The sequence below is a fragment of the Macaca mulatta genome, chromosome 11, assembly GCF_049350105.2.
Source record: "Macaca mulatta isolate MMU2019108-1 chromosome 11, T2T-MMU8v2.0, whole genome shotgun sequence".
NCBI lineage: Eukaryota > Metazoa > Chordata > Mammalia > Primates > Cercopithecidae > Macaca > Macaca mulatta.
The window spans coordinates 29,682,409-29,695,436 of record NC_133416.1 but is presented as its reverse complement, the minus strand read 5'-3'; the positions used below and the strand labels follow the sequence as shown (position 1 = coordinate 29,695,436).

The following is a 13,028-nucleotide window of genomic DNA, read 5'->3' as shown; positions in this document are numbered from 1 at the left end:
AGAATCACTTGAACTCAGGAGGCAGAGGTTGCAGTGAGCCAAGATCGCACCACTGCACTCCAGCCTGGGCAACAGAGTGAGACTCTGTTTAAAAAAAAAAAAAAAAAGTGGATATGCAGAAGTATTTCTCTTTTTAAGGCCTTACATGTTGTGTAAGGATTTGATGCTTAGAGTCTCTGTAGTCATCTAGCTTCTCTGAGAAAACAAGACCAAGGACAAAGCCAACACCCTTGTCATGACAAAGTAGAGAAATGGAAAACAGGGTCTTGCTCTGGTTGCCCAGGCTGGCCTCAAGGGATCCTCCTGCCTCAGCCTCCTGAGTAGCTGCGACTACAGGTGCATGCCACTGCTCTTGGATTCCTCGATGTTTCTGAGATGCTAAAATGACTACTCTAGAAGCTATCTTGTGTCTTAGTGTTACATAAGATACTCACTTTCTTTATCATTGAAGCCATTTTTACTTGTGTTTTCTGTCACTTGTGGTCAAAAGTATGCAAAGTAATAACTCTGGCCCTATCATTCCATGTATACTCCTGAGATCCCAGAAGCATATGAGTTAATTTGTCAGTGAAGCTCACTCTATGATTTGGAGGAGTAGGGAACACTGGACTTGGGTTCAAGGGCAATTTATTACTAGTGTTTTAGGCAAGTCACAATCACTCAGCCTCATGTTCATCATCTATAAAATGATAGTAATTATGTAATTACAGAGTAGTTGTAAAAAACAAGTGAAGGCATTTTGTGTACAAATATAAGTTCTTTGTATCACTAGATGTTTTTGAAAGATGAATTTAGAGTCTCCAAGTTTACTGTAATGCCCAAATTTTAACATTCGGTGTTTTCACTGTTGTGTCTTACAGTGGCATTATTGAAATGATGTATGTCAGGGAACAGCTGGAGAACAATGAGGCTGAATGGGATTCCCAGTGGCTCCCTCGAGGCTCAGTGGAAAAAGTCATGATGATTGTCAGTGTCTTCCACAGAACAGGAGGTAGTGGAACCTGGGCCACATATTCCTATGCTATTTTGAGGCATTTTCAACTTAGTGCTTGCTAATTGGTTTTGACCAAGTTGGGTAGTTGTATATAAGCTATACATCCAATAAGTACCTAAAAGTATAGCACAGTTTGTGTAGCCTATATGTTTTAGCTACAGATTTGAATGGAGATTTTAAATATAAACTTCAAATATTTTGTTCTTGATGTGATTTTCAAGTGTAAAAGTCAGTAATTTACATTCACTAAATAGTCTTTCTTGAGTTTTGGGTAACACCTATCTCAAAACTAAAAAATAAAACCAAAAAACCTCACCAACAGAAATTTTGTAAACATAGTTTTTATTCTTATCTTACCTTCAATGGAAAAGTCCTCATGCCACCAAAACATTTTTGAAACTCAGTAACTGAACACCAAACTCAGTAGCCTGATGATTACTTTTCTAGACAATTGCTGAATTATATTGCTTTAAAAAAATAGCTAAGATATATTTTTATTACTTTATTCCTTTTTAAAGCAGCAATATCCCCACATTTTTTTCATAAAAATCTAAAATATCTCTAGTAGTCCCAAGTGTCTTATATTTATGTTTGTTCTAAGCATTTGTTTCATTCAGATTTTTCAGAAATAAGTGCACTTCTAAAGAGAAAATAAATTTAAATAAAGACAGCAGGAAAATAATCATGGTTGTAGCAAAACAGTTACTTTGAATGTTCTGAGTTTTAACAATTCAAAGGAGAATGTGTTTGGTAACCAGGGACCTCTACGGACTAAATTCTCAATTCATTTATTTGTAGATCAGCAAAAGACAGATAGCTGCTGCTCCTGTCAGGAAGGACTGACTGATTGATTGTCTAAGGTTGTATACAACAAAACACCAAAAATAAATGTACTTAAAAATATTTTAAATTTAGAGATTTACACAAAAAGATGCAGGTGTTTAAAAAACAGAAAAAGTATAGAAATAAATGCAACCCTATCTTAGGCCTTACCAACCAAAGAACATTTTTAATACTCCACACTTATTTGCCATTCACTAACTAGCTTATTAAATCAGCTATCTACGGTATTCAGAAGTGGCTGGTTTATAAGCAATTCCTTATTTTCAGACAGCACAATGTTCAATACATTTAAAGATTTAAAGCTATGTTAGTAATAAATGCATAAAAGAAAAATAACATAACTTGCTTTAATACAAAGGTTTTTAATAAAAAAGTCAAAGTCTACATTAAATCAGGAAATCGATAAATCTGAATTATACAAGCTTTCTATATACTTAGAAAAACCAAAAACACACAGTTTATAATAAAACTCTTTTAATTCAAAATAGAGTCTAATTTAAAGAAAATGTCATTATGCCCAGTTGATTAGATAGGGTTTTGTCATTTAAATTAAATTATTCACCTGAAGTATGGGAAATGTGTAATAGAGAAAATTCAATCTCAAGGGTACTTTGCAAATTATCTAGTTAATTTGCATCATGAATTCTTAGCTTCCAAAGGGCAGACACAGTCTTTAATTGCTTTTAGATAGGCACTTAAGAAATGCTTTTGATGAGGAGAAAACCCCAAAGATTGTGAATCACTCTATTAACTCCAGGGAAGAATGAGACTCAACAAAGTAGCTTTCCAGAACTACCCTTCCAGTGCCAAGAAAGTAAAACTATTTGCAAGCTCTTTCTCGTAGTAAGAATGAGGGAACTCAAAACAAAAAATGCTCTATTATGCAATTAAAAAGTAAACTTACGTAAATCAGTTTCTTTTTATCAATCTCTGTCAATTTGAATTAATGGTATTTTTCAGTACCATTTCAAGAATAGTTACCATACTAGAACTAGACAATGTTGCAATTATTTCATATCTTACCTATTCATTATCACACTAGCAAAACAGTCCTTTTTTTAAAAAGGGGAGTGATGTGGGGTGAGAAAATCTCATAAACCTCAGCAAAAGTTAGTATTATTTAATTAAAGGCAGTTATAATTAGAAAAATTAGAGTTAGTCAAATTGAGAAATCCACAGAGTTTTTAATAGCTCTCTCCCCTAAATACTCAAAAACTCCAGACTAGAAAAAATGGAAGTGAACTGTTAGATAAACACATAAGTACTCAACAAATATTTAAAAAGAAACAAACCAAAAATGGGAGAGTTGGGGGAAGCAGGATGGTCTTTTGAAAACACTGTGGAGCTACCTAGCAGCAACATTTATAAAAGCTTTTGTAGATTTGCATAATGCTCCTATGCAATCCTTCCCCAATAGGAAGACATTCCTACAAATAATTCATCACGTTAGATTTTGATCACAGATCATTTATAATGGGTATCACGGTTGTATCTTTAAAAAATTTCATCCATTAACAGTTAAGACAAACATTAGGCCGTTCTTTGCTAGCATATTATTCCTCAGCTACTACTAATGAAACCAAAACCTCAGAGAGTTGTTTGAATTAGAATTAAAATATTAAGCTAGAAAAGATTATTTAATTCTTAGGGAGATACCCAAAGAATTTGATGCTGATATTCTCTCTCCTCTCATCACAACCCCCTGGCCTGCATTTACTTCCTTAATTCCATCTATATTCACCACAGTGATGTAGCTAAACATGAACAATATTGCCCTTTAATAAGCTGACCTCTATCAAAGATCTGTCAGGTCTGAATACACCACGCCCACAGGAAAGGAAAATTCTACTCAGTTGTGAACATCCATTCTGTTCAAGATCTTTGGTACATTTGGAGCATAAGAAAATAATGGCACAATAATACAAGTACTATCAAAGGAAAAATTTTCATCAAAAGAAATAAAAGTTAACCAGCCATGATATGTAACAACTTTCTAGAAAACCAAAGTAAATAGCTTTTTGTTCTCTGCAAGTCCATTTACATGATAGAAGTTTGACATTTAAAAAAATAGTTTAATAAAAATACACTAATTCTACAAGCAGCCTTCATGGTCATTTCTTAATTTCAACTCACCATAATCAAATTAAAATAATGCCATGTCCTCTTGTTAAAAAAAGAAGTCCTCTTGTCACAAGAAAATCAACTTTACATGTTATATAATACAGTACATCTCCCTATGAGTATACAGACTACATATATAAAGGTCATCAGTATTTCTGAATGCAACGTAAATATATTAGTGGAGTGCTTGAGTGAAGGTGTTAAACTTTCTCTTCCTTATTATAAACTTGTCACTCCTTACTGTGGAGTTCGTGTAATAACTTGATGATAAATTCTATTTTTTAAAGAACCAGTGAATTTCTTTTTAAATCTCTTAAAACCATCACAGAAATTGTCTTCATATATATTCTACAGATGTCCAAACCAATAGGGCAATGTTCTAACACCAACTATGGAAGATGGCTTTTACTGATTATCTAGACCCATAAGATTTGCAGTAAAACATCAATACTGCAGTGTTACCTACAGGTTAGCCTATGTTGCTTTAAATGATATGTGTTTCTCCTGAATTAATTAGAGGTGTTACAGTTCAAAGCCACAGCACACACAGGCAGAATGGACCTTAAGACGCATGTAGGCAGTGCAGTTAGAAAGGGATGTCCGTTCCTTTTATTCCAGTACCTTCGTATAATAAAGTTAACAAAAATAATAAAATATTAAAAAAAAAAAGAGCCAGCTGGCACTGCCAACCAATTCCTATAGTAGTCTCAGAAATCCTAATCCTGTAGAATTTCCTCTTGTAGTCAATAAGCACCACCGTCTTCAGGAGTATTTCAGTGTATTGTTATCTACGCCAAGCAAGCCTGGTGATGCAGCTACCTGAGTTCTCTTGGTTATGGGTGAATGTTATCTTCATTCATAATTTCCCAGCTTTCATGTAGGTAGGAATAGAGCCACGTTGAGTCAACCCTTCAAACCTTTTATAGGTATAATTGAGAAAAACCCAGTCTTTGGATTTGTAGTCCGGTTCTGTGGTATTTGGCACTAGAAAGAGAAAAATTAAAGGAATTTCATTAGTGAAATGCCATCATCTTCACAGACTTTTAATAGTGGTAGTTACATTATAGATTGTCTTACCTGGTTGTAAAATATCAGACTCAGGGAAGTCATCAAAATTTGAAGTATCATCAATGCTTTTGATTTCTATAGGGATTGCTGCTGGCCTTTCCCTATAAAAAGGTATGGAGTAGGCATGAATTCTCAATTTCCAACAAATAATTCTACTTGTAAATTCTGCATACCATTTTATAGATATTAGAAAAGCCAAGGAAATTTATTGTGGATTTGAGAATAAAGGGAGTTCAAAATAGTTGAGTATAATTTTTTATTAAAATGTTTTCATTTACTTAGAATTTAAAATTTTTTTTTTAATTTTTGTGGTTATGTTGTAGGTATATATATTTATAGGGTCCATGAGATGTTTTAATACTGGCATGAAATGGGTAATAAGCACATCATGCAGAATGGGGGGTCCATCCCCTCAAGCATTTATCTTTTGAGTCACAAACAATCCAATTACATTCTAAGTTATTTTTAAATGTACAATTATTATTGACTATAGTCACCCTCTTGTCTATTAAGTAGTAGGTCTTATTCATTCTGTTTTCTTTTTGTACCCATTAAGCATCCCCACCTACTTGTCATTTTTATATCTCTGTACCAAGCCTTTCTCATACTATTTTTTTTAAGAGGAAAAATGAGCTAATGAAAAGTAAAAGAAGAGGTTTTATTTAAAAGATTGTATAATTGTATAAAGTATGTGAGATATTATGAGGACGGGATCCTTCTTAATTGATTTAGGAATAGAATTCTACTAGTAGACAATCCATAAAATGTCATTTGGGAAAATAAGGGGCACATAGGTGAAGGAACTATATATTTGTGATGAAATCTGCATGTAAAAATTTCTGTCATATAAATTTTAAGAGAATCAAAGATACTCAGTTAAAAAGAAATCAGTCAAGAAAATGCCTTCTTATCATGCTAAAAAGTTTAACTACAGAAATGGTCAAAAGAAGCTATCAGTTTTTATTGCTTCTGTTTTTTCAACAAATATTTATTGGATTTATTAGGTGCTAAGTTTACCAAATTATGTAAAACCATATATATTTTTTACCTGAATTATTCCAAGTTTATACTTAGTATACTACTTTAATAAACCTAGTTTAGAGGAAAGAACCCTGCAGGCCTGAGAGCTGACCTTCTTTGTTATTAACTAGCAGTATGACCTTAGGCAGCCAAGTCCCTGCTCCATGACTGTTCCCTCCTTATAAAACCAAAAGAACTGACAGTCTCTAAGCATCCTTCCCACTGTAAAATGGGGGGTATCATAGTTCTATTGAATTAAGTTGTGTGTGTATAGTATTATACAGCATAGTGGTTTAAGAGGCCTCCACACTGCGGCACTATAACTTCTCTGTGCCTTAGTTTCCTCACTTGTAAAACAGGGATAATAACAGTTCCTATTTTATAGAGCTTATATGAAGATAAGATGAGAAATGCAAGTAAAGTACTTAAAACAGTGCTGGACACAGTAAATGATTTTTAAACATTAGCTATTATTACAATAGGCAGAGTGGGCTGGGCGCCTGTAATCCCAGCACTTTGGGAGGCCAAGGCAGGTGGATTGCTTGAGCTCAGGAGTTCAAGACAAGCCTGAGCAATTGGGCAACATAGTGAAACCCCATCTCTACAAAAAAAAAAAAAAAAAAAAAAAGCAACAAAATTAGCTGGGTGTGGTGGCACGCGCCTATAGTTCCAGCTACTTGGGGGGCTGAGGTGGGGGGATCATTTGAGGCTGGGAGGTCAAGGCTGCGGTAAGCCATGATCATGCCACAGCACTCCAGCCTGGGCGACAGAGTGAGAGACCCCGTCTCAAAAAAGTAAGTTAATAGTAATAAGCAGAATGCCTAGCACACAGCAGGTTCTCCAGTGAAGAGCTGTACCAAGGAAATGACACATAAGCTATCTTGGAAGATGCAAAGGAGCCAGCTAGGCAGGGTAGGGGTAGAGGCAGCGGGGAAAGGGCATTTCAGTCAGGATGAATAGCAAATGGCAAAACTTAGAGGTGGGAAGAGGAGTAGGAAAGGCCATCCAAGATGCAACTTCTGCAGATGAGGCAAGCGCTATATCCTGCAGTCCTAAGAAAGCAGTGAAGGCTTCTTAACTGTCTTCCAAGTGCAAAAGGATGCAGCAAAGTGGCATGGCCAGATTTATGCTTCTAAACTGTTGCTGTGTGGAGAACAGATCAAACCTACTGACGGTAGTTTGGCCATAAACTGAAAAAAAGCCAATGCTCACAATTAACAACTGTAAGCAAATTCTTAAAAGTTACTTGTATAATGCCCAACCAATGTTTAAAGAAGGTACCTTATTATAAATTAATTAAGGAGACACTGTGCTATATTACAGCAAGGACAAAAATGAGGGGTCACTGTGTGAAATGTAAATACATCTTTCACGTGCTAACAGCCTTCACTGTGAGTATGAACGTGAGAATTTAAAAAGGTGCCCAATGTTCTTCCCTGAAAGTGGATGTTAGCCTAAAATGAGTCATTTGGCTGTAGCCACAATAGTCCCATTCACTTACATAATCCAGAAAACACTGCACCAATGACATTATATGTTACTTTTGTATTTAATCTAGCAGAATCAGAGGTAAATTAATTGTCAACTCTAGAAATTTGTTTTTACTCAGACCTTTCCCATTCAAAGCCTAGAACATACCTTATGTGCTCCCAGTCGACACCTTCAAAAAAGGGATGACCTTTTATTTCTTCTACTCCACTATTTCCAATTCTGTTTTCAGAATCAATACAAAATCTACAACATGGAAGCAGAGAAATTATCATACAAAAGTTACATCTAAAGTATTCTAGCTGCATTACTTCAAATATTTCTTTTTTAAAGCAATATGTTTTTCTTTTATTGATGTTAACTATGCTTATTGTAGGAAATGTGGAAGAAAATAAAAATCATCTGTAAGTGCATTATTTAGTGATAACTACTGTAAATATTCTAATCTAATCTTTTACAATATTTAAATACTGTGTTGCTACCATGGTTACTATGTTAGGTCTACTTTTTTTCACTTGATATACTGAGAAAATTTGCCAAAGTCATTAAATATTTTTCAAGAATTTTTTTTTTTTTTTTTTTGTGAGACAGAGTCTCACTCTGCCGCCCAGGCTCCAATGCAGTGGCGCGATCTTGGCTCACTGCAAGTCCCACCTCCCAGGTTCACACCATTCTCCTGCCTCAGCCTCCCGAGTAGCTGGGACTACAGGTGCCCGCCACCACGCCCGGCTAATTTTTTGTATTTTTAGTAGACGGGATTTCACTGTGTTAGCCAGGACGGTCTCAATCTCCTGACCTCATGATCTGCCCACCTCTGCCTCCCAAAGTGCTGGGATTACAGGTGTGAGCCCCTGTGCCCGGCCAATAAACTTGTTTTCTAAAACTTACAAATAGAAATATTATAGCCAGTCTACTATTGAGCCAGTCCACTATTGTTGAACAGTTAAATAGTTTTCGATTTTCACTATTAAATACCATGATAAACATATTGTACTTAAATCTTTATACATATCTGATTATCTGCATAAGCGAAATCCCTCGAACTTCTGGGTCAAAGGTCATATATAGTTTAGGGATTTTAAAAAAATAATATGCTGCCAACTGCTATTCCCACAAGTTGTTCCAATTTATATTCCTTCCAGCCATTCACAGCAGTACCAAACACTTCATATTAGTTGAGGAACACATGGAATTTTTTGCTTAGAAGATTTCACATATATACTTTTCATGACAGGAATCTGCTATTAACATTTTCCCTCTTCTCTTTAATGGAATCAGGTCATTGCATTCCAACAGAAGTGACCTTCTGCTTTTATATATATCAGTAACTGAAGCAATACAAGACCTCCTCCCTCTTTTTAATTCCTAATTTTTTTTCCATATACTTCCTTTTAAGAGTTTACATTTTTAAAAACACCTTTATTGATCTCTTTGACTGTATACATCAGTGTATACATCCCCCCTTCCCCCACAAAAGTGAAATGAGTCTTTTAGGTTGTTAGGAAATTTTAAGACACTATGAACTCCTCTAGGAATTTAACCACTAACCTGAGAATTAAGTCCTTGGCTTTCTCAGATATAGGTACCTCTGGAGGAAATACCAGAGTTTCTTTCCAGTTCATCACTTTTCTGTATGTTTCTTGAGGTGTTTCAGAGCAGAAAGGTGGATATCCTAGGTATCAAATAAATAAAAAACGTTTCATCAGCTTTGTGATCAGTGAAGTTATACCCACCAAACATGTGCTACAAGAAACCAAACAACCCTGAGTGCCTATTTAATAGTCAAAAATGCCACCATTCATCAATTTACAATAACATTGCTAATAAAGTCAATAAAATAAAGGATTTAAAGCACTGCCTCCCCTTTTACCTGAAAAGCTATGAAGATAACCACTTTTATACGTGGGAGTCTGGGTTAAATACCCACCTTCCTGAAACAGGATCCCTGGAGAGCTCACTGGTATTGATCAGTGTGTATTAACATTGGGGGAGCATCAGAATTAAGTTTAAAAGACCTCAAATATTTTAGTCAATGATATCTGTAATATATTCAAACAGTGGCACTCAAGGAAATATACGTTTTGTACATAAATGAATGATAAAACATACCTATTAGCATTTCATACATAATCACTCCCAAAGACCACCAGTCACACAATTTGTTGTAACCAGTCTGCATGAATACTTCTGGAGCAATGTAATCTGGTGTCCCAACTGTGGAATATGCCTACAAAGGAGCAGCTTGTCAAACCAGCATTCTTAACATTTAAAAACTATCTATCTGAGGATGGCTTAATACTAGAAAAAGCAATATATAGAGGAGTTAAATTTTCACTTATATTTATTTTGCATGTTAATCATGTGCAAGGCTTAGTGGTAGGTAGTGAGTCAGATAATATGTTATAGCCTATTATTTTTCAGTCTGTTGACTTTCCTGAGGGAATGCTGAATTAGTTTTCCTTTCCCCACTTGGTTGAACAAATATTTATAGAGTGTCCATATGTGCCAGGCATTTTAAAAGAATATATTATTTCTGCCCCCACAAGAAGCTCAATGAAGTTTTTTATATATAGCCTTCAGTCTATTTCAAAAAGAATGAAAAAGTTGAACCTAGAAGACCTGGCTTCCCCACTCACTACTAATGTGTTCTTGGGCAAATTATTTAATTTCTCTGAGGCTCAGCTTCTGCTTACATAAAACTGGAATAATAATACCTGCCTTAATAGAGTTGATATGAAGATGAAATGATAAACGGATGTGTTTTGTACACTACCAACTATAAAAATAAGCATGAGGTATTTTCATTATAAATGTAGTTCCAGGGTACTGCTTATCTATTAGGAAGCTATGCAGTTTTAAATTCTTAATTCATATAAAATCTTACAAAAATGATTTCTACAAGGCAGTAATTGTCAACTAGGGGTAGTACTCTTGGGGCCATGGCAAAATGTATGACTGCAGATTTTGTCATCTCAGTGACATGACTGGCATTTAGAGGGCAGGGGATCCAAGTGCTAAAGAAATTTCCTGCCCCAAACACTGAGTCCTCTCTACTTCTCCCTTGGGAAACACTTGATCTAAGGCTTGGCAACTACTGGCCATGAGAATAATAAAACACATACCTGAGTAATCACCTATGAATATTTTGTAAATGGGGGGGTACAGAATTCCCCCACCATAATTTTAAGCAGTATTCAGTTTTTCCCCTTTAAAAATAGGGAATATTGCAATTATTCTCAATCGCAAAACCTAATCTAAAACTGACACATTTTAAAAGTAAAACAAAGTGTCTCTCCTTAATGTGTAACTGAATACATTTAAAAATACTGAAATGTTTTTACAAGCATAGGAAGTTTGCAGTTACTTAGGTTAATGATATTATAAACTCAATAATACAAAGGTCATTTTATTTGGTTTTAGAGGGTATTAGCCTGTTATTTTTCAGTCTATTGACTTTCCTAAGGGAATGGTGAGTTTTCCTTTCATCACTTGGTTGAACAAATATTTATAGAGTGTCTGTATGTGCCAGGCATTTTATAAGAAACGAGGAAAACAAAATCCAAAGGCACATTCTTAACCTGTAGACAGTTCATGGACCATGTTAACAGGACAAAGGGAAAGAGGAGGAAGGGGAAGCAATTATTCTATCTGCTCAGTTACAGAGAGGAAATAGTATAGGGTGAAAAATCATGTAATTCTATATTAAAGGGGTAATTAAATTTATCTGTGGCAAAGCCAGCTTTTTCAAATTTTATCTGTTTTATTGTAACACTGTTTACATCCCAAACTTCCTGTTTACTTTGTCTATAAAGAAGTTCTTAGAAACTCACAACCACTTTACTTGCTGATTGATATTTGTTGTATCAGGATTTATAACACAGGTATGAAAAATGGAAATCACAAGGCATTCATTACAATTGCATTCACCTCAGTGAGTTTTATTTAAAGTGCTAATTACTAGTAAACAGCTTACTCATAGGTATGCTCAGTCAAGTACTCTAAAGTTATAAAGTAAAAACCAACACTTTGCTTTACAGGCAAGGAAACTTAACAGAGAAACTAAGAAAACCGTGTGATTCCAAAACAAGCGCTATCATTGTTACGAAGTGAATACTAATTATTATAAAGATACAAATAATCAAGTTAAAACCAGTTAAGATTTTAGAACCAAGGCACAAAATTCTTTCTTAAAAACTGGTTGACTCACCAGTTGTCTCCTGTTCTTCTTCCAAGTTTCTGCTTTCCTCTTTGAGTTCATGTTCTGAAATGCTAATTTCAACAATATGGAATTGTAATCACGAGAGAAAAATGCTCTCCACAAAAACAAAATCACATATACATCTAAAACACAGTGGATTAAGGAGTGGGGAAAGGGAAAGAACCTTCCGTTCTCTACAGTATCTTAACCAGGGAAAAAACAAAACAAACAAACAAAACCAAACTTACAGAAGTCACTTGGTGGGTTGTGTGTGAGATTTCTATAAAATTCAGTCCTGTGAGCTTTCTTTAATCCCGTACACAAACCAAAATCGGATAATTTTACATGACCCTAAAAAAAATCCAGTAAAATTAGATTATATTAACTTTGAAAACAAAAAGCCTTGTTATAAACTCCTCTGTTAAATGCCAATTGTTATAACAATTCTTAGCTTGGGATTTATACAAGTAAAATGTAAAATTATAAGTATCTGATGATGATGATTTTTAAAAGTAGAAAATGGAGGGAGATAAAAAGAGAGCCATATTCCCTGTTGTCATTTCATTCTCAAGTTGTCTCCTAGTACCTTATCATACAAAATAATGTTGTTTAGCAATATTCTAAATTGCAGTTGCTGATATCCACTCACAAAATCAGCTCTACTGCTCTAAAAAAATAATCAACAGCCTAGTAATTCACCAGTTTATTCACATGCCTTGGCATCCAATAAAAGGTTGTCTGGCTTAATATCCCGATGGATGAAACCCAACTGGTGGATCGCATCTATTGCCAGAACAGTCTCTGAAATGTAGAACTGTGTCTCCTCTTCTGTCAAGGTGTCTTTCTTCATTAGCAATGTCATCATGTCACCTAAATAAAGGGAAGTCAAATATATTATTATTGAAAATGTCTCAAAGGTGGAATACCTTGTAAAAGCTTTCCTGAATTTTTTTTTTTTTTTTTTTTTTGAGACAGTCTCACTCTGTTGCCCAGGTTGGAGTGCAGTGGTGTGATCATGGCTCACTGCAACCTCCACCTCCTGGGTTCAAACAGTTTTCGTGCCTCAGCCACCCAGGTAGCTGGGATTACAGGTGTGTGCCACCACACCCAGCTAATTTTTGTATTTTTAGTACAGACGGGGTTTTGCCATGTTGGCCAGGTTGGTCTCAAACTCCTGGTTTCAAGCTATCTGCCTGCCTCAGCATCCCAAAGTACTGGGATTACAGGCATGAGCCACCATGCCCAGCTAGCTTTCCTGAGTTTGCATTTTATGATCTACCCAGTATATTTCTAACC

General features: G+C 35.2%; 1 protein-coding gene across 7 annotated transcripts in view; it reads right to left on the bottom strand.

The window, feature by feature from the left end:
- Window positions 1-2,179: 2,179 nt before the first annotated feature.
- STK38L (serine/threonine kinase 38 like) overlaps window positions 2,180-13,028 on the bottom strand; it is a 78,268-nt gene continuing 67,419 nt past the window's right edge. For 6 of the 7 annotated variants that reach the window (XM_077952832.1, XM_028828936.2, XM_077952833.1 and 3 more), the window contains 8 exons: window positions 12,448-12,602; window positions 11,981-12,083; window positions 11,742-11,803; window positions 9,644-9,761; window positions 9,083-9,206; window positions 7,685-7,780; window positions 5,036-5,127; window positions 2,180-4,942 (listed from right to left, as the gene is read on the bottom strand). In XM_077952832.1, coding sequence (XP_077808958.1) covers window positions 4,815-4,942; window positions 5,036-5,127; window positions 7,685-7,780; window positions 9,083-9,206; window positions 9,644-9,761; window positions 11,742-11,803; window positions 11,981-12,083; window positions 12,448-12,602 — 878 coding nt within the window. In that variant the 3' untranslated portion in view covers window positions 2,180-4,814. The remainder of the gene's footprint in view (window positions 4,943-5,035; window positions 5,128-7,684; window positions 7,781-9,082; window positions 9,207-9,643; window positions 9,762-11,741; window positions 11,804-11,980; window positions 12,084-12,447; window positions 12,603-13,028) is intronic. The other variant, NM_001261495.1, reaches the window with a different exon arrangement.